Source organism: Pollachius pollachius (assembly GCF_949987615.1).
Source record: "Pollachius pollachius genome assembly, chromosome: 17".
Taxonomy (NCBI): domain Eukaryota; kingdom Metazoa; phylum Chordata; class Actinopteri; order Gadiformes; family Gadidae; genus Pollachius; species Pollachius pollachius.
Genome location: NC_136950.1, coordinates 12359696 through 12382948, shown reverse-complemented (window position 1 = coordinate 12382948; position 23253 = coordinate 12359696). Strand labels below are relative to the sequence as shown.

Sequence of the window (23253 nt, the reverse complement as noted above, 5' to 3'; positions counted from 1 at the left end):
CACTTGCTCCAAACTCAGACATTAATTAAATATATTTGGGTTTTGTGTTAAAGTTTACATGATGTATTTGCGAGTTGTATACATTCCACAACGTCAGTGAGGGAAACGCCCACTGCTGTCAGATGGCATCTGACTAGCGTGAACAGCAGCAAGTAGGGACACTTTTGTATTGTTTAAGTAAAATTGACTGTTCTAATATTGAAATATCAGTAGGGTGCTCTTAGATGGTAGGGTTAGGTTAGATGGTATTCAGCTGTCATCAATGAATGCTTTCTCTATTCAGTGAGAAGTTTCTGTTGGGGCGGCGGCTGATTTTTTTTTTGCGTCTATAAAGCTGCAATGGCTGCCGGAGGGCCAGTGCCCGTGGTTCCTCTCCAATGTGTGACCAAGGTGGAGCTGACGATCTCTTGTGAGAATCTAATGGACATGGATGTGTTCTCCAAGTCTGATCCACTCTGTGCGTTGTACATCGAATCAGGAACTGGCTGGTATGAGGTGTGTAGTTGCTGCAGTACACATCTGCTTACTTATTTAAACCCTGCATGATTGCAAACATTATTGCAAAATTAAATTCACCCAAAGGCCTACTCCATGCGCCCAGAATAGATTATGGGGGGAGAGCCGTCAGACATCCTTTAAGTGGATTAGTTTAGTTTAATTAAAACACATTTTCAACATTATTATCCATTATCTATGAAGCGGCACATATATTCAGTTGTGTTGTGCAGCATTCTATGATTTCAGGAGAAAAACAACAGTCTTACATCTCTCAAAAAGTTAATGTATAGTACATCATTAATTTCTGCACGTTAAAATGCTTTTTGTATATCTGCCCCCCTATCTGCCCCCCCCCCTTTGTATATCTGCCCCCCCCCCCCCCCCCCCCCCCCCCCACAGTTTGGTCGCACAGAGATGGTTCTGAACTGCCTTAATCCAAGGTTCTCCAAGAAGTTTAAAATTGACTACTTCTTTGAGACGCTTCAAAAGTTGAAGTTCTGCGTGTATGACATCGACAACGACACGTATGACCTGGAAGACGACGACTTCCTGGGAGAGCTGGAGTGCACTTTAGGCCAAGTGAGTCTACTCTCACATCATTTAGCAACTTTAGACACTTGTATCCAACGCGACTTGCATGATACGGATGAATGTTGCATGCTAAGTGCCTACGGTTAGACTATGGACAATGGGGTTTGAACCTGGAACCTTTACACCGGGAGTCTAACTCCCCGAAACCACTATCCTGAATGCCCTGCTTTGTTTAGGGTTTGCGCTCGGATATGTATTGTGTGCTTTTTGTGTGTGCCCATTTTGTGCTGTGCTATAGTTGTGTAATGGTTCCCTGTATCCTCAAGTAATTTTGATGTTCCTTCAGATTGTGTCGTGTAGAAGGATGACTCGCTCTCTTCTGCTGAAGGACAGAAGGACAGCCGGGAAAGGAACCATCACAGTAAACTTCCTCAGTCATGTTGTTATTGTCGTAGTTATGCACACATGGAAGGCCATCAGAAAGAATGGAATTTCTCCTCTATGATACTCAGGTCTATTACAGAACGTTCACCGAAGTTTGAGTTTAATTTTACACAATGGAACATTCATGGTAAACCTACAATAATATTACTTATTTGCTGCTTCAATTTCGATAGCGACAAAGTATATAGAAAGATCAGTCAAATAATTAATATCATTTTTTTCTACATGTGACTGGCTCTATAGTTATATATCTATAACTAGCATATATCGGGTAGGACAGGGTTTCCCATTAATCGTATCATTCTAGACTGTAGGATTAATGGTCTAATAACCTGAACTTAATTTAATATAACGAGGAACAAATGATGAAATATTTTTCTACCAAAGATCTGCGCTGAGGAGATTCAGGACAACAGGGTGGCTTATTTTGAAGTTTCAGCTCGGAAGCTGGACAAAAAGGTACAGCAACCGCACCTCCACGATATTATAGCTCTTTATCCAACAGTTTGAGACCCTGTACCTCTTCCTCGTGAGAAGGCCAGGTGTGCAAAAAGTTAAAAGGCATTCAGACTCTAACTGGGATTCAGAGACACTGCCTTCCTATCCCAACAGTCTCTCAACTGTTGTTGTATGTACCTCCTCCATCCTTTTCTAAAGAATACTGACAAAGTTTGTCCCCGTTTTCAGACGGGCTATAATGATATGTGTCTCTTTGGTTTATGTGAAATTATTTTATTGCAGTATTTGTGGTGGTCCGACCCTTTCCTGGAATTCCACAAGCAGACAGAAGCTGGGTGGCAGCTGGCCCACAGAACAGAGGTACAAAACACAGCATAACAATTCTTCCACCGCTGTCTTACGGTCTTACAGCGGTCTTACTACTCACAGCAGTCTGTTATTGAACCGCCTCATTCGGCTTGTGTCGCCCAGGTGGTGAAAAACAACCTGAATCCAACATGGAGGCCCTTCCGTATCACTGTGCAGTCGCTCTGTGGAGGCGACGTGGAGAAACCCATCCGAGTACACACAAGCCAAACGCACACACACACACACACACACACACACACATGCACACAAACAACCACTGTATTGACTGCATTCTTTGTATTAACCTTGCACGTTGATCCCTAAAATCTTCATTAACAGTGAGATGTGTGCTGTTTTTTTTCTTTAGCTTTTCTTTACATTTTCTAACTTGTGTGTGTGGCTCAGTTAACAGCCCATCCTAGTGTGGAAACAGCTTTGTGACGAAGGTATGCTTGCGGCCTCCGGCCCGAGTTTCATTGCAGTGCATCACAAAGGTGTGAAAATCTCACTCACTCACTCACTCACTCACTCACTCACTCACTCACTCACTCACTCACACACAGTCTGTGTTGGTCTGTCTGTGGCACTCCATTTAATGCATGTTTTTTTGTTTTTTAATGCACCTGCATATGTGTGTATGTGTGTGTGTGTGTAACTCTGACATGTGGGAGGAGACTAGAAGACAATGTGGTTTGTGTGTCCTTTTCCGCCCCAGGTGGACTGTTACGACCACTACAAGAACGGCGCCCACAGCATTATCGGATCCTTTGTAACCACCCTGTCACAGTTGGAAGCCGGCACATACACATCTCCGGTGGGAATTGTGTGCGTTTGTGTGTGCACTTATTTGTGTGTTAAGGGTGTTTCGTTAAAATGTGTATATTTTTTCCTGATCTTCTTTTCAGGCTGAGTTTGCGTGCGTGAACAGGAAAAAGTCTGAGAGGAAGCCAGGCTACAAGAACTCTGGTGTCATTTGCATCAAGAGATGTGAGGTATATGTCATCATGTTTATAATAAGCCTGCTTGGCTTAGGGTTAAGGTCACAAGTCACACATTTGTTTAAGAAAAGTGACAACTGAGTCAGTCTAAATTTATTAATATATGGTCCACATCATCTTCATCCACAATCTGCAGAGTCAAATTAGCTGATTGCTACCGCCCTCAATGAAATGTCAATGTAAGCCATCTGATATGTTATCTGAAATGAGTGGTGTATGTAAGATTAAAAGCTTTGTTTCAACGTTCAGGTGGTGAAGGAGTACACCTTCTTGAATTACATCATGGGGGGCTGCCAACTCAACTTCACGGTGGGTTGGCAGACAAGCCATGCATATAAATGATCAGTACGATGTGCAACTTGTCTTGTCTGTAAGTTTTCCTGCTTCATATGTTGATCCTTATCCACCCGCCTGCTCCAGATAGCCATAGACTTCACAGCCTCGAACGGGGACCCCCGGAGCCCCCAGTCCCTCCACTTCATTGACCCTCAGGGCTACAACGAGTACCTGGCCGCCATCTGGGCCGTGGGCTCTGTGATCCAGGACTACGACAGGTGAGCCGCAGTGGGACAGGAAACATTGCATTGTCCGTTTCCCTATTTACCAACAACCTGTCTTCTATGCTGGGTCCTAATGCTTCCAGAGGAATGTGAACAATAGTCATCTTTATCTTTGGGAGTCCATTAACGTGCCTGTTAATGTGAAAATGTTATCTTTAAATGACCTCAAAAGTTGAAATACAAGCAAGAATTAACTTAAAATAACTGAACTCTTTCCTACCTGTGCAGTACCAAAACCTTTCCCGCCTTCGGGTTCGGAGCCATCGTGCCTCCCACTGGGATGGTATGTCCAACCCATTAAAAAACCATTGCAAATTAGTTGTAGCATGTGATCTTTAATCTCTTTACCAAATCCTCCAGTAGTTACCAGTAGGAGGGACAATGGAACGACACTAGGAGAGATATAGTTAGTAGTCATGTCACCTCAAAATCTCATTCATCATTTGTGGGCATCCACTACATCCAACTCGTTTGAGTCGCCAATAATGTCACTATATCAGTTTGACTCCTCTATCAATCATTCATTCAAAAAATAACTTGGTGTGTCATCCTTAGAGAATAAACCATTATATATTTCCTCTTCATTCGTGCACAGACCAAATCAATTTTTTAAAGACCCTATCCATGGGTTGATTGAGCCAGGGTTTTTAAAATGGAGACTAGTTGTTTCACAGTTAGGTTCGATTATATAATACTACATTGATTCTTTTTCCACAGGTGTCCCATGAGTTCCCGATAAACTTTACCCCAGATTATCCATTCTGTCATGGTAGGTCCAAAGCTTATTTTCCAAAAGTTGTATTTACCTGTGTGCACTCAACCAACAGTTTATCTCTGTGGAAATGCGACCCATGTTGTATATGCTTACCATGAATACTTGTGTTTCCATGTCCAGGCATCGAAGGGGTGGTGTCTGCCTACCAGCAGTGTCTGCCCATAGTGAAGCTCTACGGCCCCACCTGCTTCGCTCCCATCATCAACCACGTAGCCTGCTTCGCCAGACAGGCCATGCAGCAGAACACTGCCTCGGTGAGATAACGTCCTAGCTGGCGCTTACCCGACCCCCTATCTGGAGCAGCTATCTGGACCATAAGCTGAACTGGCTGCTATCATCGTAGCTCATCTTGTCAATTTAGTATAGAGAGATCCAGCTTAATGTGGTTTTAAGGTAGTTACAGTCAGACATGACGGATGTGACTAGTGTATTAGAATAAGCTGAGCGACTGTTAATCAGATACACCTTGAAACAACTACATTGAAACAACTCTTTGGATCATCTAATCATTTTTTATCCCTTCTTGTAAAGTCGTGAACAGAATTATTTTAGTTCATTTTCTGCAGGACATCGGATGTAAGACAAGCCAAGCATTGCACTTTGCCCGATCCCTGACGCGTCCACTTATATTCATTGTGTTTACCTGTCCACCTGTGTGTGTTGCCCTGCCCCAAAAACATTCCTGTCCCTCACAGCAATACTTTGTGCTGCTCATCATCACCGACGGCGTGATCACGGACATGGACCAGACACTAACTGCCGTCGTCAACGCTTCCCGCCTCCCCATGTCCATCATCATCATCGGGGTGGGTGCAGCCGACTTCGGCGCTATGGAGTTCCTGGACAGCGACGACAAACTGCTGCGGTCGTCGCGGGGCGACGTGGCCTTCCGTGACATCGTCCAGTTCGTGCCTTTCAGGGCATTCAAGGTGAGCGCTGGTATTAAGATTGGACAATAAATCATTATTAAATCATTCATAAAGGATGAGTAAAAAATATATATATATATATAAATTGGTGGGTAAGATAATAAATAAAGGCTTACCTCATCTGGTTATTTGTGTGCTCTCTTCCCTCGCAGGCAAACAGTATTGCTCTAGCGCAGAGTGTCCTGGCAGAGTTGCCCGACCAAGTGGGCCACTTTTTCAATTTCTTCAAACTGAAGCCTCCCAATGAAGACTCCAGTCGAGCAAGCACTCTATAGAGAAGGTATAAACCAGCTCTGAATGGCTCAAGATGAGTGCTCATACTTGACTCATAGGCTGTGGTTGAAACTGGCTTGTACCTGTGGCTGACCTATATATGGTTGCTGGTGCAGTGGAAATTTCTGGCTTGTGACACAGTAGCTATAGTCGCCTTGGTAACAGGTGTGTGGTCTACTCAGTGCCCACACTGGGATATTTGCTTTGTTCGGCTTAGTCTCCTCACCTGTGTTGATCATTTTAGTTATCCTTGTTTTGGTAGTAAGCTTTGCACACAATTTTGGTTCATACATGCTTTTTGAAGAGCCTCTATTCTATTATATTTATATTGGTTCTTATGTATATCTATATATATGTATTATCAGATGGCATCTTATTTTATCCTTTAACAGGAATTCCCTTGCGTTGTGCTACTGGTCAAGACTCAAATCAAAGTAAAAGGACAGACCAGACCCTAAGACTACCGGTGGCCCCTGTGACAAGCGCATGGTTAGTTGAAAGTGTTATCTCTTGGAGAATTCAGGATGTTCATACGTATATGCATTACCAACAGATGACAATCAACATGGAATGAATTGAAAGGATAGGAACTGCAGGCTTATATAACTGCCTTGAAATTTAGGTTGTTTTTAATAATTGTATTCAGACATGTGAATGTCTGAAATGTTAAAAACATTTCAATCTACTGTGTGTGCCTGTATGCTTCATATATTTATTGAACTTTATAACTGTTTTAGATTGCTTTATGTCACTCATCTTCTAAAAATAAAATTGTAAACGCAGAATTCACTTGAATGTCTTATGCTCCCTTGTCAGTTGTTGCTACTGTAATGCGACTTGCAGTCTATAAAATCATGCTACCCTATCAAAAAATGCTACCTTATGTATTTGGTAGCGTATTTAATGGTTAGACCAATTGCCTCTATCAAAAGATGCACCCACTGCAGAATCAAGTTGTTTTACAGCAATACTGTAAAACAACAGTAGTGGACACACACCATGGACACTGTAAGAATATGGGGAGTATATTTTGATGCTGTATTATATCGTCCTTATTGAAGATTTCAGGGGTACAGTGTGGGCAATGTATGTAATGTAAAAAATATATACATAGCATTTAAAGAAAAAGCATCAATAATATTCATTTAAACTAAATAACTTCAACAAGAAAAGTGTATCTAAGGTGTTATTAAAACTTATATATATATTTGTGAATTGGATTCTGTGTGTGTTTGAACTGCATATGCAATAGAGAATAATCATTCAAAAGATAACAATAACAACCAAAAAATCTTTAATCTTTAAATCTTTTCCTTTTAGGCATTTCTTACAGAAATATAGAGCGCTCCTGTCGTGGCCATATTGGTCACACTCAAAATGTGCCCATCTAATGCACAATTCACACTGCACCTACCAAAAAATAAATAAAAAGAGCATTTGGTACACCAAAAAATCTACAATGAGATAAATGTTATGGTTATACATATTTTATGTTATACTTTACCATTTCAATTATGCTCTCATCTGCTTTTGAGCAAAGGAGCACACCACACAGTTGTCCTCTGCATTCCCTAGAAACAATGTTTTCCAAAAGCTTTTAAACTGTGGCAATCTCTTTAATTATGTGTGAGTAAATAAATCATTGTACAAACATGATACATGTTATGGAAAAAAAATAGATTTCACAGAAGACTGACCAAAATACCCAATAAAAGTATAATCGTCATGTTTAATAATGTAAAAATTAACCTTGCTTTATAGTACATGACCCACACAGACTAATCACCTTATGTGACTGAGGTGATGGAATTTGCATTGATTTTGACATAAGAAACTATTTTGATGGCAATGATTCATGCAGTGTTTGATGCCACTGACCTTTAGACTGAAGCTAAATGCAACCGTGCATGCCAGGCTCGATTTTCCTTCTCTTCCTTTCCCTCTTCAGGTTGAACCAAAGCACTTCCTCTCCAATATGAGACTGTGTATTTTGGTTCTTCTTTTGTACACGTTTAGCATATGCCTGCTTCTGTTTTTGAGACTTTGAGATGTTTTCTGCAGTTATTTTTTTTACACACTCCATCGACTTTATTTTTTCATCCAAAAATGAATGATAGGTCCTCTCCTCGGGCAAATTTATGGTGGAAAGCTGAAATGACAAACAAGTGTGAAAAAATAGTAAGTTCATTCCAAGTATTTAACAGTTTAATGGCTAATCAAAAACAGTTTCAACCTGTTATGTGCAATTTATGTTTATGGATGGAAGAAAATGTACAAATTGTACCATCAGCCATTATGATAATTCTTTTAAGGACTCTTGAAACTGACCGGCATGTCAACAGGAACCTCAGATGGGAAAACAGCCTCTCTCCCATACATCATGAGGAAAGGACTGTGTTTGGTGGTGGTCTGGACCTTTGACCTTAATGAAAACAATGTAGCTTCCAAGAAGACATCCCAGTTGTTCTGCTTGTCGTTGACCAATTTTATGAGAGCTCTAAGATGTAAAATTAGAAACACAAGATAAACAAATTAAATTACGCCTGTCTCACAAATAGTTCAAAATATCTGGCCCAACGATGCACTACATCACATATTGATATGAAATACATATCAATAGTGAATGAATAGTAATAGATTTAATTTGTGAATATATTTATATTATCCATGGTTAAAAGCAACAGTTTCATTTCAGGAAATCAGAGTGGAACGAAACAAGACCCGCAGTCACAAAGCTATACTAAAAAAGTTTGAAATAAACTTGCTGCTTTATGTTGTGGTTTGTCTTCACATCCAGAACATTGGTTTGGGGATGATAGGCAGCTGTCACACTTCTTTCAATAGCCAACATATTGCAGAGGATGGTGTTGAGCTGAAATAAAGAGTTACAGTAAAAAAAAATCCAAACAGAAAGGAATTATTCCTGAATTGTATGTACTACAAACACCTTTTTAAAATGCACATACTTCATTAACAAATTCTCTTCCCTGGTCAGATAGGATTCTTTTGGGACAACCATGTCTATAAATAATAGAGCAGATGTGGCGTCCCACTTCAGCTGCGGTTTTAGTCTTTAATGGGAAAGCCTCAACCCATTTGGAAAAGTAATCTGTGGCTGTTAAAATAAACTGGAAGCCATCCTCAGTTTTTGGGAGAGGTCCTATCAGGTCAATGCCAACGAGATCCCAGACAGCAGACACCTATCAAGGTAAAACAAATACAATTATTTTTACATTCTCAATGCTTCTTTATTAATAGCTGTTGGATAATATCAAGATACCACTGTACACATTTACCTGTATACACTGTAATGGCTGTGCAGCAGTCGAAGGTTTTCCAACCTTCTGGCATTTATCACATTCCAAGACCTTTAAGAAAGTAGTTGTTAATAAAACACAAAAAAAACAAGAAACACAACAATAACTCAAACACATTGCCTACCCAGTTGTTAATGTCCACGGACATGCCAAGCCAGTAAAATCTGGAGGACATTGCAGTCCGGGTTTTCAGGATGCCCGAATGGCTCCCAATTGGAGAGGAGTGAAATTCTGTGAAGAGTTTTCTTGCATCCTCTTTGGATTTAATGGCTCTTCTGCCTCTAATGTAGAGCTCTCCTTCTGCAGTGAACATCCATTAAAGAACTTTCATCATTAAGGAGCAATCTTACCAAGACACTATCAACATTTTAATGTACTTTGGAAACTCACCCTTTAACGTGAATTTCGAAGCGTACCTCCTCAGGTTTAATTTCTGGGACTTATCATACCCAGCCGGGAATGTTCGGTGAGAAAGGAGGTCAAATAATTCGTCCCACCTTTTCTCCATAGCTTAACAAAAAAGGGATAACACACAAGTATTTAGAATTGATATAACACACGATACATATCTTGTTTTAACACAAGTTGTCGCCGCCTCCCTCCCCCACCACGGACCAAAACCTTCTCCGCTCCCAGTCCCCTAAAAATAACACATATATCATCTTATTTCTACATTAAGCAGCAAAGCCAGTTGGTACATGCACATATTTACACGCTTACCGGTCAAAAGGCGCAGTTAAAAACATGTTTTGAAGAAATACTCACCATCAGCCAAAATAACAAATTGATGGATGCGCACGCATGGTCATTGTCGACGCGTATGCGCACAACAGCCACAACCAATTTGATTGGTAGCATAAATTGGCAGATCACCCTGAAGTTTTCAATAAAACGTTATAAAACGGTATCAAAATATGCCCCCCATATTCTTACAGTGTACATTGGGTGATTAGTGGTGTAAAGTAGCACAAGTGATACTGCAGTGGGACCATCGTTTGATAGAGGCAATTGGTCTACAGATCAAATACGCTATCAAACAAATAAAGTAGCACTTTTTTATAGGGTAGCATGATTTTATAGACTCTGCTATTGAGTCGCGCTACGGTAGCAAAATATGACAAGGAGCATAATCTGGCAGAACACAGTTAATTGTGAGAACACTGGCACTACCAGTACTAAAAACAAACGCACCCTGGTGCTGAGAAGCGGACCACGCCCACTCCGTGCCCCAGCAGCTCTGACAACGGTTCAATCGCCAAAGACAAATTGTAAGACCTCTTAAAAAGATTAACATTGAATATTACTAATGCAGCATACACTGGTAAATATGGATATTGAGAGTATCTTTCACCATTGTGTAAACTTTAATTTTAACAATGTGTATGATCTAAAACGGTTTATACCGCGACATTAACAGGATATTTGGGTTAGCGTAACATATTGAGTAACCGAACGCGTTTTTTAACGGAATGTGCTTTTATCTTTCACCAAACTTCTTATAATCTGACTAAATAGGCACCACGGGAAACTAATAATGAAAGAGTATGAGTAAAATCACATCGCTTCAACTTCCATACCACGTATAGCCTAGTAAGTAGTACGCAACCATAAGGTTGAAAAAGTAATAGCTGGATTCACACCTTCCTGCTTTTTACGTTCACAGAGCCGCTGGATCGCGTGTGTTTGACGAGAGGTTGTCATGGCCGCTGGACCAGCCCCGACTGCGGGACCCGGGAACGCTCAGTTCCTATCCAAAGTGGTACTGAGCGTCTCCTGTAACAATCTCATGGACATGGACGTGTTTTCCAAGTCCGATCCGTTATGTGTGATCCACATGACTTCCTCGGAGTCCCAGTGGTATGAGGTCAGTGTGGAGGAGAAACGCCCAGGCCATGATTGATACTTCTACTTGCAAAATATATTCATACAATAATACAATACACATACAATAATAAAAACAAGGTTACACAGGGACCAGGAACATAGGACCTACTACTGGGTCTGCGTCATTGTTACCATTATAATAATAACTTAACTCTTGTGTTTATCAAACATTTGTTTTTCCATGGAACCTTATCTGAAATAACATTGTCTGTCCAGGTTGGGCGCACGGAACGAATAAACAATACCCTAGATCCAAAGTTTTCCAAAACCTTTGAGATCGACTACTTCTTTGAGGTGGTGCAGAAAATCCGGTTCTCTGTGTACGACATTGACAACGCCACCTATGACCTGGAGGATGATGACTTCCTCGGGTCCCTGGAGTGCACCGTGGGCCAGGTGAGGACAGTTTCTCCTGACATCGGTTAAAGTATTGTCAAGTATTGTGCTGCTTTTGAGGTCCAAAGCGTTTGAGGTTTTACTGTTTTACATTGCTGTAAAATTGCACCTTTCACTTACGGGTTTTAATAAAACTGTGAGACATCAGGGTTTAGAAAATGTGTTGGATACTGTTTTTAAAATCTCCACTTTGGTTTTATTACATTTGGAAGTAAATTAGATTAGAAGTCAAGCAACCCAAATGTCATGTCTTTTCTAAAACAATGTCCCCAAAATGTGCTTAATTCCACAACAACAACACAGTGTTGCTCAATGGTAGCAATATATTAAAGGTCGAAAACCGCTTCAAATGAAACCCAACAGGCTCAGAATTCCTGTACAAAAGTGAATGCAATTACATTTTTTTTCGTTTTTGTTTAGATTGTGTCTTCCAGGAAGCTGACTCGACCCCTGCTGAGGAGAGACAGGAAACCGGCTGGGAAGGGGACCATCACAGTAGGTCACTCACTAGCATCTCCATGTGAAGGGGGCTACTCTTTGTTTCTTATCATCTAGTATTGTGAGTCCACATACAGTTATCTATATATTTTGATATATTCTTATTTTTGTTTTCTATCAAGATTGTTGCTGAAGAGAAGACGGACAACAGAGTGGTGAATTTTGAAATGGCTGCTAGGAAGCTGGATAAAAAGGTGGGCTCGGTTGTTGATAATACTTGCTGACAGAAAGAATCAGAAGAATAAATCAATTCCATTTGATTGCATATGAAGTTAACTTGTTTGTTTCAAGGATTTCTTTGGACTCTCGGATCCTTTTCTGGAAATCTACAAGCAAACAGACACTGATTGGCAGCTGGCTCACCGGACAGAGGCGAGGAGACAATTACACACACTGATCGTGCTTAGATGTGTATGACTGGCATGAAACCAGTCTTTAAAAAGCTTCGCCCCTAGTGCTCGTAATGGTGTACATCTATACACGTGACATCATGCAACATCACAAATACACTGGCTTGACCTGACGAGAAAACGTCAGGTCAACACACACACACACACACACACACACACACACACACACACACACACACACACACACACACACATTGCCATTCTACCTGCTCTTAGCGTTTTTGCTCCCAGACATCAAAACGGCTGCATTTTTATAAGCACTAAAACTGCAACACTGGCCATTATGACAGCAAGGCGTTTTCATGCCTCAAACCTCAGTCCTCTCCTATGCTTCACGTGTGGCGGCTAATGTCAGCCCAGCACACCAGCTCATTGTAGGGTGTTTTTTTGGTTTCCTCATTTCAGGTGGTGATGAACAACCTGAGCCCCACATGGAAACCCTTCGTGGTGCCTCTGCAGTCACTCTGTGGGGGCGACATAGAGAGACGGATAAAGGTGCACTAAAAACACTTAACCACACACACACACACACACACACACACACACACACACACACACACACACACACACACACACACACACACACACACACACACACACACACACACACACACAGATGCATGGATACACACATACATACATTGACACACGGAAGCTTATGCCTCAATACTGAAACATACAAATATTCATACATGCATATGTCTGGATTATATGGTGTGTTTTACAAGGCTGATTTCCTTGCATTTTCCCCAATCTTACAGTGTTGTGTTATTTGTGTAGAAATAATTCCCTAAGATGAAGACAAATTAACTACGGAGTTGGTAATCATTAGTAGTTAAGTGTTCACATGAAAGGGAGTGCTGTTATACTGAATATCAGTATATCACCTTAAGCTATTCTGTTGTGGCCTGTACTTGTTTGGAGCTAAAATCACCCGTATTGTCTATGCATGACGTAATAAGGTACTTCCTGTTAGGTCATGTGTTGTGCTCCCATACCAAACATAAACAAAACCATTATAGCTGATGTGTGTATCATTTTCTTTTTGAACAACAAGCTTGTCAGAGTGTGGCACTTCCCAGTCGACAGTGCTACAAGTGAGTTCACAACTTTTGCTGTGTGTGCTTCAGATTAAAGCTCTGTATCGCGGGGCTTAGTTAGTGATTAGTAGTCTTTGGTGTTTTTTGAGTTCATCAAAGGGGTCAAAGTGTGTTATTCTGCTACTAATGCAGGCTGGTACTCCTTAGTGGGATAGACGTACCTCCTGCTAGTCTTCAGGCCATTTCCCCACCTGTGTTCTCTGTTTTCAGTCTCAAACCATCCGCCTATCATGATACTTGTTAGATTGAACCAGAAGGATACACAGGAAAAAAAAGGCCATTTATTGGCTCTTTATATAACTGCGTTGCCAAGGAGACCAACTCATGTCTGATCATGTTAATATCAAAACGCATCAATGGCTGAAGACCTTTGACAGCATTATGTTTGCTGGACTGTGTATCCTGTCTTGATGTTTGTAGAATGCATTTCCTGGACAAGAGAATAAATGCAATGATTTAAAAAAAAAAACATCAGTAAAATCATGCATTTCTCTCTTCCCCTGTCCTGCGTCCATCCTAATTCAAAGCCATTCCTAGCAAAATAAATTAATATCACTTTTCTTCTACCAAGCCATTAAAAAAACATTATTTTTGTCCCTTGCTGCCTGTACGCTAGGTGGAGTGCTATGACTACAATAGCAGTGGGTCCCATGACTATATAGGGACCTTTGAGACAAACCTTGCCCAAATACAAGAGTCATCCAAGTCATATGCGGTAAGGTGTGTGTAAAAGTGAGTCAGTGCACTTGTCTGTATGTATGTAAGTGTATGTGTGTCACATGGTCTTCTTGCAATTCCCCTGTCCATCTGAATTACCTGTTCTTGTTGCCAGTGTGGATATTTAAATTGAAGGCGGAGCATCATAGGAACTTCATTGGGGTGACGGTAATGCGCTACCTCTGACACAGATGTGCCTGTTTAATGCCCGCCCCCCCCCCCCCATTCCAGGCCGAGTTTGAATGCATCAACAGCAAGAAGAAGCAGAAGAAGAAGAGCTATAAAAACTCTGGGGTGATCATTATCAAAAAATGCGAGGTATGTTGGGTCTTGGATTGATTTCCCTCAATATTTGTATTTTTTTCACCTTCGGTTGTCAACAGAAGTCATTGGTTTCATAATATTCTTTATTGTAGGACATGAGGAATGTTGTTGTGGCGGTTGTTGTAGATCAAATCAAACTTTCGGAGGGGATTCATGGGGATTCATTTCCAAAGCACTGGTTTTGTGAAGCATGTACTGTATATGTTTAGTTATAAGAGAATGAGACATAACACTTATAAGAGAGTGATAATGAACTGCATGATTAATACTTATCTTCTACATTTAATTTAAACAGATCAGCATTCCATCTTTTTTTGTTTTTAGGCAGGAAAATGTGAGCTAACTCTCTGGAGGAGCTTTTCTGGTCCCCCCCTTCCATTTACCTGAACAAGAAAACGGCTTACAAACCAGCATTACTTAATACTAGCTTGAAGCATGCTTTTTATATTTTATCAGGTAGCGGCTCACAATGAAGCAGTGCAGAACAGCCAAAATATGACACGACCCTTCCATTCATAACACTTAACTAACCCAAGGGGACTTGTGTGGATGCTGACATTCATGGAAAATGTGTGTCGCAATATTTTTTATGCAACTATAGGCCTCACTAGCTGCATTTCCATCCCCCTGCAAATTTTGAAGTATCGAATCAATAAACGGTGATGGAAACGCCAAAATTTGCATAAAAATCCTCTAATTCACAAAAAAGTTTATCCGCTCGCTTGAGGTGGTTCTTGAGAAATGCAAAAGAGAGTAAATGCGCAAAATGGGAGATGGAAACACACTTTTCGAAACAGCTGTGACGTAGCAAACATTGAACACACAGGACTGTCAACGTCCTTCCGATTTCCGCATAGCAACCGGCCATAGCAACCCTGCCGACATTAACTTGTAGCGTCAATATATATATATTTTTAAGCGTTTGTATACATAGACATCCTATATCATATATATATATATATATGATATAGGATGTCTATGTTTGCATATTCTTTAATTATACCGTGTCCATTAATCCCTGATATATGGACACCTACTGAGTAATTCCAGTCAAATTGTCTGTTCAGCCTTCAAAACAAGAGCTGGTACATTGTGGAAAATGCATTAAACTGTAATCAGAAAACGCGATTATATGCTATAGACTAGGGATCGACCGATACAGATTTTTTAGGGCCGATACCGATACCGATTTTTTTTCATCAGCCTTAGCCGATAACCGATACGCTGATAAAGATTTCCTTGAGCTGATATTTGGAGCTGATAATACCCTGGATATCCAGAGTTCTCGCGAGAGCACAATTTGAATTTGCTCAGCGAGTCACTCTGGGAACGAGCAATATACTCGTGTATATTCTGGGCCTCCCCTGGCCCAGAACATTAATCAATCACATCGATGTATCAATATAGGCGGGCCAAAAGCGTTGCTGTTTTACCGACCAGATACGGCAAGAGTCTTATCTATTGGTTAGCTCCACTGGTCTGGATAAGTCACCCCTTGTATTCTTCTGATTGGTCAGTGTTATCCAATGTGTGTTATCCATTGATATTTTCAAATGCATGCTTGGTGCCGCCCCTCGAGTTGGGCCATTTTCATTACTCGTTGCCAGACCCTACAGCTTTCTAGATGTGGGTCTGGATTTCCAGGCTAAGCCTCCCTCAATTTACATCATAAAAATGACACAATGATGATAACAAATGTTACAATGTCTCAATTTAAAAAAAATTAACATTTATTGAACTGTCTGTAAATCACGGCAAAAAAAGAAAAAAACATCGGCCGATACTGAAAAAAATATCGGCCGATACCGATACATGTAAAAAAACGCAAATATCGTCCGATAATATCGGCCGGCCGATATATCGGTCGATCACTACTATAGACCCTGGAGTATCTGTGGTATAAAGGCTGCGACGAATTTCAAATTATAAATATGTACAATATATCCTTTAAATACGTCCATGGAACAGACGGCCAATGTGAATAATAGATACGTGTGGACCGCTGAAGAGGTAAAACTTTTCCTTGCTCTCATCGAAGAAAACATTACAGCTATTTTAGATGGAAAACAACGCAATTCCACTATATATCAGGACCTAAGAGAGGATGTTATCAAAAGGATACGACAAGCCCTGGAATGTGTGTAGTTTTCCTCTCCAACCACTTGATGGAAACGCACCTAATTCAAATTTCTTTTTTGCGAACTTTCTAAAGATTCACTTCACCTGACTACTGTGACGTTAACTGCAAACGTCTAGAAGTTCCAAAAGTAACTATAAAATTAATTCACTGTAGAAAATGCAGTAGTGCAAAATGAGGTTGAAACTTTTTTTTTCTTTTTTTATCAAGTTTGAATCAGGTCAGTATAGCGTACAGTCAAGTTAGCGTAGAAGGTGTTTGTGTGTGTGTGTGTGTGTGAGATAGATTGTCGTATTCGCTCTTCTCGTCAGGTCAAGCCAGTGTATTTATGATGTCAGTCCCATACTGTGACTTGATGTCATGTTTATATATGTACACCATTACAAGCCCTAGGGGCGAGGCTTTCTAAAGACCAGCTGCACATTCAAGCACGATCACTGGGTGTAATTGGGACTCCATCTATGTTTATGTGCAGATAGTGAGGCAGTACACGTTCTTGGATTACATCATGGGAGGCTGTCAACTCAACTTTACAGTAAGTAATAGTCTTTTGATACTTTTCGGGATCTGTTAATTCAGCATAGGACTAGTCTACCATCTCTTAAAAATTAGAAGAAACAGATATTTTTGTTATTGTAGTTTATATGGGGTAAAGCCGAACAGACTTGGACTATACCAGTTTAATTTGAACGTATTAACAGGCAAGGCAATCATCTTATCTACAGATGACAAAGGTGTGCAAGCTTGTATTAAGTTTGTGTTTGACAAACAATCAGACAACCAAGATAAACGCTGACAATTGATACTGTAAGTGTGGATCATGGGAGGAGGCAGATATCAGAATAAACAACCTCACCCCCCCTAATCCTCATCTTGGTTCTGCCTCAGATAGCCATAGACTTCACAGGTTCCAACGGTGACCCGCGGACCCCCCAGTCCCTCCACTTCATAGACCCCCAGGGCTACAACGAGTACCTGGCCGCCATCTGGTCCGTGGGCTCTGTGATCCAGGACTACGACAGGTGAGTCCCAGCATCCAAGGACGCAAATGCATCGACGGGGATAGATTTCCATCGGTGTGTTTTGTATTGTGGCATTGTGTATTCAGTTCTTTGGATTCATTGTTCATCTATTATGGTGTATGCGGCGGGTTAATCTCGTGGTGGGAGTGTCTCCTACTACACGGGATCCTGGTTGGAACCTCAATGGCGCAGTAGGAACCTTAAGGACCGGTGTCCTGGGCCCTGTCTCATGCTCCTCAATGATATCTCAAAACATTCAATGCAATTCTCGATGACGATACACGGCGTTATGATGTCCAACCACCTCTCTTCCATCCTAATAGTGTGTGTCCCTTATCAAGGTTTCCTCCTTTTCCTACTTTGGGAGAATTGGACTATATTCAATATTAAATAATAAATCTTATTCAAACCTCGTCTGGGAAGCCATGTGAATCTGCCATTTGGTTGAAGGACTGTACAAAAATACACTCCACTTTACCCAGTTGTTATGATTCCATAAATAATGGTTGGTTAGTATGACTTATTGGTGATCTCTGCCTTGCCCTCTCCCTTTCTCCCTCCCCCCTACAGCGACAAGATGTTCCCAGCCTTTGGGTTCGGAGCACAGGTCCCCCCATCCTGGCAGGTCCGCTGTATGGCCAACAGGCCTCTTGCCTATGCAGGTTTTTCAAATCAATCAGAAGAGGGCTTCAATGAGGTGTGGTGTGTTGTTTTTTCCCAGGTTTCCCATGAATTCCCCATCAACTTCAACCCTGCTAATCCCTTTTGTGCCGGTATGTTGGAGCCTGTGCATGCATATCCATGCGCTGTTAGGCTGTACACACACACGGCTGATATCTAATGTTTATTTGCCTAGCACTTTCCGACATTGTTAAACGTAAAGGCAATATGTTTTCATCATTATTCATAAATAGTATAGAACAGCTTAAATCATGGTGAACTTGCCTCTACATATTTGCTTAAATAAAAGGTTCTACCGCTTCAAGAGGGTAAACCATCACTAAGCATACATAATCTCTCTAAAATGTATTTTCTTAGTTTATTGATTATTAAGAATAAAACAAATGTATTTCTAGGTATGTAACAAGTATTTGTGGAGGGAATGACCATGTGGGAATGACCATATGGGTCATTCCCTGAATCATTCAGCTCCTCCAACACATTGGTTGAATTTAATGAGTCATCCGTACGCTTGTTTTGTTCGTTTCCAGGCATCGAAGGGGTGGTGTCCGCTTACCAGCAGTGTCTGCCTCAGGTTAAGCTCTACGGACCCACCAGCTTCTCTCCCATCATCAACCACGTGGCCTGCTTCGCTAAACAGGCCATGCAGCAGAACACTGCCTCAGTGAGTTCCTGGGCAAGCTGAAGCCTCCATGTTTGGGTGTGGTTGCGATGGCAGTACTTTTTAATGACATGAGGTCATTCATTGGATTAAACAGAGCAACAGTTAACTATGCGTCAAGGTTTCTAGAAATTGCATGGAACATATTCCTGTTTTTTTTACTTTAGCCAAAACCCAAATGTAGGAAAATCGTCTAAATGTGGTTTGGAGTAGGTTTGGTTCTGCCATGAAGTAACCCATGCTAATTGTGAGCCTCTGACAGATTTACGTCCTTTATAATACTGGAGGGGGTGGGAATCAGCATTTGAATTCCATTCTTCTGAAAGGGATAGTTCATAGTGATAGGGATAGTCATTTTTTTGTCAATCCATGTTGTGGCTAGGCCTAGGTATTGCAAGTCAATAACCTCTACAAACCTCTCCAATGTATTGAATTACCATCTGCATCTCGGGGAATGCTTAGTAACTCTGTATAAGTAGGGTTGTCCAGAGTTACGTAGCATTGATTTAACATTCGCCTTTTTTATTATTATAAAAAAAGAATTATGGATACTATTTTTTTATTATCCACACTTCCCTCACCTGCTGTCCCACGTCACCAGCAATACTTTGTGTTGCTCATCATCACCGACGGCGTGATCACGGACATGGACCAGACGCGCAGCGCCATCGTCAACGCCTCCCGCCTCCCCATGTCCATCATCATCATCGGCGTGGGCGGAGCCGACTTCAGCGCCATGGAGTTCCTGGACGGGGACGATGGCATGCTGCGCTCCACCACAGGCGAGGCGGCCATGCGGGACATCGTGCAGTTCGTCCCCTTCCGTCAGTTCCAACGCGTAAGCAGGGAGAACCTTCAACGTTTGCTCTTCTTCTGTGTGTCGTGCTGCTTTTATAAAGACCCTGTTTGGACCTGGTGTCTATTCTCCAACTCTTTCCACATAGTACTTTGAGATGAAGGGTTTGATGAACCACCAGATCTCAACACAGGCTTTGTTTCATGCTTGCTCCACACGCTAATCACCACAACACTTATTTTCCGAATTGCAGCGGAGACGGCATGAGGTGTGTTGTTTCTGTGATCGGGTGTCTATGCCCCTTATAGACTGCTAAAACAATTCGCCAATCCATTAAGATGAAAACTCGATTTGTTGATTGACAGAAATGTATTATCCTTTGATTACTTGTTTGTTGTTGTTGTTTAAATATTTTTTTAAACCAATATGAGATAAATAATTTTTTTTTTCTTAGCTGCTTGTCAGGCAAAGCAAAAATATTCAGTGCATCTCTTTGGGATTTAAAATCAATTGTGAGCAGAACCAAAATGGCAACCAATACACTGCAGTTACAGCAGCAACTCAATTTTGTATTAATTTGAGCTAATCCTAATAATGAGCTAATCCAACACCTCTCTAACAAAAAAGCAGCAACAGAGGTTTAGTTTAATCGTCCTTATTCTAAACACCAATGTCATCAGACCTCGTTTGGCGAGGGGGGGATTTCTGAAGTCAGCGTAACTCGTATATGCAAATGTCTACACAACACATTTCAGGCCGGAACAGCAGCCCTTGCGCAAAGTGTACTGGCAGAGCTGCCTGACCAAGTGGCTTCCTTCTTCCATGCGTTCAAGCTGAAGCCTCCAACGGAACCCAGCCCTCCGTAGAAGCGTAGGCGCAGCCCCTTCGTCTTGTCTGTCAGTCCTTGATCTGCTTTCTTGCTTCACCTCCCCCTCTTGTCTGCAAAGATTTAGGCAGCATTAACATCTCTGGGTAAAGAGCTCCTCTGTGATACAAACAACGCATTGTGGTGGGGATATGAAGGGGTTTTCAACTTTTGCTGCTGCGGAATAGCCTGGAGACCATCCTGATCACATGACCTGCCATTCTGTTTCCCTACACAAATCCGTCTGGATCTCCTGCCGCCAACCTCGAGTTACAGAAATTGTAATGCAGTCTTGGCGGACTGTGTTCTGGTTGATGACGTTGCGGGTCCAATCAGGGACTGCGTCATGGTTGATGACGTTACCTACAGGCCGCTGCTAAACAGTAATGGCGTCTCCCGAAGCAACGAGGTCCAGACTGATCCGTGTAGCGTAACAGAATGTGAGGTCACGTGATCAGGATGGTCTCCAGGCTAGGTGCGAAACACAAGTTTGTCTATCGGCACAGTGTTGTGAAATAAGGGTCGACAACCAGACCTTCAAACTTGTAAATTAAGAGATGTCTATCTAGACAAAAGTAAAGGATCAGACTTGGTTGAAAAAATAATGATATTTTCTATCCGGAAGGTGATGGTGCCCCGTGTACCCTTTAAAGAGATGAATGCTGTCTAAATCGGCCTTAGCATTAGGAAGCTAATGCATGGCTTTGTATAATAGCTAGTAAGCTGTGTTATCTACTGCAGTACACCTCACAGCTGCAATCATTCTTCTTCAAGGCCTTGTTTGTTTATTTATTTAACATTTTACTTGTACCCATTCAAACCCTATGCTTAGAGGGCCCCAAATGTATGCTGGATAGATGTGTACCAGTCTAACCGGTGGACTGTAGCAAATGCTGCTCATCTATCCATCAGCCATGAGGACAAGTTTACCCTCGAGTTTGGAAGATAAAGCTTTAAAGCCAGAGAGCCGTAAAGATCCTGGGCTTCTTTATTTGTAAAGCCACCTGTGGTTTTTGAAGGGAGATTCACCTTGACCTTCTCAAAGATTCTTCTGGATCATTTTACTCTCCACCGGCTCTGCTCTCTTCGCTTTACTGCAGCTCCTTCCCCCCCATGCCCACTGTCCTCCGTTACTTATCTCCTCCTCCTCCTCCTCCTCCTCCTCCCCCCCTCTCCTCCTTCCCTCGTCTCCAGGCTCCACGGGAGGCGCTGGCCCAGAGCGTCCTGGCCGAGGTCCCAGGTCAGGTGGTGGACTTCTTTCGCACCATGAGGCTGCCACCACCACCGCCGCCGCCAGACGCGACCACGAACAACACCATCTCCCCTGCCCCCACCGCCCCTGGCTCCCAGGCCTCAGCCCCCAGCGCTGCATGGTGAACCCGGGGCATCGATGACGTCGGGTCACTCTCAACCAGTGGAAGTCTTTGGAGATCACCCAAACCACATATCCTACTGGACACTTACAAGTACTACAACAACGACAGCATGGAAAGCCTGTCGTTATTATTACATGTACTAGAACATCAAGAGCATGGAAAGCCTACCTGTAGTTCCTACATGATCTTTCATGCAAGAATAACCTATTCTCCTGTCCGCCAAGAACTGCATTTTTACTCTGCTGACAAATGAAGTTATTTGAAAAGGAAAGAGAAAAAAATGCATGGCTCTCAGGGTTTTATTGACTATTAACAGTGTTTTATCTCTATGTTTAGTTATTCAATAACAACATGTTTTTGCCCTCTGAAAAAAACTCTGAATATATCATCGTAAACCTACAGAGGATCTTTTTATGTTTATTAAAGTAATCCACATGTTTGGGCCGCAAATCGATTGCTTAATTGTTTACCACAATGTTATTGAATGGCCATTTCTTGTTCAATGATGTATAGCCCTGCTTGAGGAAGCCACCCTTAATAACCAGACATTCGGAACGGTTTCAGCCATCACCAAAAAAATCTGCACTTTAGCAATGTTTACAGTGGAGAGCCAGTAACCATTTGGTTGGTAACATATTGTCATGTGCATTCTTGTGATTGTAAATCCAGCAATATTCAGGCGTTCTGCATGTAAACAACTTTGTACTAATTCTACAAATAGTTTATATATTTTTGTTTCAGAGTTATCATTATCTGACATTTTGACTGTTAAACAGCTCTGACTCAAAATATTTAGAACAATTATTAATTATTTAGGTTTGCCAAACTTTAAATACTATAACCACATTAAAATTGAATTGTTTAATAGTTAATCTACCATGTACTACACTAAGATGGTCCTGGAGTGACGTTATCTTCCTAAATGCTAACTAGCTGTAGTAAATAATATTGTTTTTTTATTATCTATGTCCAACAGTGTCTTATATCAATAACATGTTTTACATTTATGTTTCATGTATACAATTCACACTCGATGGTCTTTGATTTTATATAAATATATAGAGCACTGTTGTTAGTACGTTTATATGCCATTATTAATGCCATACCTCTTGATAATGTAGCTACTTTCAGTGTCTGCACAGCAATGATTATTCTGAACTCTTTCGTTATAATTATAATTGTAACAAAATCTTTTGTCATTTATTTCGCAGATTTTATATATGAATGTTGCAAAAAGGAAGTCATAGGCCTACC

At 41.4% G+C, this 23253-nt stretch overlaps 2 protein-coding genes and 2 long non-coding RNA genes across 7 annotated transcripts; 2 read left to right on the top strand and 2 right to left on the bottom strand.

Annotated features, from left to right (window-relative positions):
* Window positions 1-110: 110 nt before the first annotated feature.
* Window positions 111-7030, top strand: LOC307088932 (copine-3-like). Its single transcript, XM_079755008.1, has 16 exons — window positions 111-495; window positions 898-1077; window positions 1376-1450; window positions 1861-1932; window positions 2215-2292; window positions 2404-2493; window positions 2996-3094; window positions 3186-3272; window positions 3528-3587; window positions 3699-3832; window positions 4067-4121; window positions 4556-4607; window positions 4734-4867; window positions 5309-5542; window positions 5695-5822; window positions 6208-7030. Exons 1-15 carry the CDS (start codon window positions 340-342, stop codon window positions 5815-5817), a joined length of 1629 nt encoding a protein of 542 aa, XP_079611134.1. The 5' UTR covers window positions 111-339; the 3' UTR covers window positions 5818-5822; window positions 6208-7030.
* Window positions 7031-7129: 99 nt separating this feature from the next.
* LOC307088933 lies at window positions 7130-8306 on the bottom strand. The gene is made up of 4 exons (XR_013812593.1): window positions 8144-8306; window positions 7694-7964; window positions 7320-7386; window positions 7130-7225 (listed from the first exon to the last, which is right to left on the bottom strand). It is a non-coding gene; the product is annotated as an uncharacterized lncRNA (long non-coding RNA).
* A 486-nt stretch (window positions 8307-8792) lies between these two features.
* LOC307088934 lies at window positions 8793-9372 on the bottom strand. Its single transcript, XR_013812594.1, has 3 exons — window positions 9257-9372; window positions 9112-9183; window positions 8793-9015 (listed from the first exon to the last, which is right to left on the bottom strand). It is a non-coding gene; the product is annotated as an uncharacterized lncRNA (long non-coding RNA).
* Window positions 9373-10343: 971 nt separating this feature from the next.
* LOC307088930 (copine-3-like) lies at window positions 10344-23152 on the top strand. 4 transcript variants are annotated; one of them, XM_079755004.1, is made up of 17 exons: window positions 10344-10400; window positions 10796-10996; window positions 11233-11412; window positions 11833-11907; window positions 12033-12104; window positions 12202-12282; window positions 12726-12815; window positions 14037-14135; window positions 14369-14455; window positions 17074-17133; window positions 17487-17620; window positions 18191-18245; window positions 18342-18393; window positions 18832-18965; window positions 19564-19800; window positions 20514-20628; window positions 21818-21958. In XM_079755004.1, the coding sequence occupies exons 2-16, from the start codon at window positions 10832-10834 to the stop codon at window positions 20622-20624; spliced, it is 1632 nt and encodes a 543-aa protein (XP_079611130.1). In that variant the 5' UTR covers window positions 10344-10400; window positions 10796-10831; the 3' UTR covers window positions 20625-20628; window positions 21818-21958. The 4 variants fall into 4 exon arrangements, with proteins under 4 accessions (XP_079611130.1, XP_079611127.1, XP_079611128.1 ...); XM_079755002.1 differs by lacking the exon at window positions 20514-20628 and adding an exon at window positions 10648-10722 and having other exon boundaries at window positions 10382-10400; window positions 21818-23152; XM_079755001.1 differs by lacking the exon at window positions 20514-20628 and having other exon boundaries at window positions 21818-23152.
* The last annotated feature ends 101 nt before the right edge of the window (window positions 23153-23253 follow it).

Coding starts and splice junctions, on each gene's coding strand:
- LOC307088932 (XM_079755008.1), top strand. CDS start 340: ATGGCTGCCGGAGGGCCAGTGCCCGTGGTTCCTCTCCAATGTGTGACC. Junction 3,095..3,185: donor CCGGCACATACACATCTCCG/GTGGGAATTGTG, acceptor TCTTCTTTTCAG/GCTGAGTTTGCGTGCGTGAA. Junction 3,833..4,066: donor GTGATCCAGGACTACGACAG/GTGAGCCGCAGT, acceptor CTACCTGTGCAG/TACCAAAACCTTTCCCGCCT.
- LOC307088930 (XM_079755001.1), top strand. CDS start 10,832: ATGGCCGCTGGACCAGCCCCGACTGCGGGACCCGGGAACGCTCAGTTC. Junction 12,105..12,201: donor CTAGGAAGCTGGATAAAAAG/GTGGGCTCGGTT, acceptor GTTTGTTTCAAG/GATTTCTTTGGACTCTCGGA. Junction 19,801..21,817: donor CCTTCCGTCAGTTCCAACGC/GTAAGCAGGGAG, acceptor CCTCGTCTCCAG/GCTCCACGGGAGGCGCTGGC.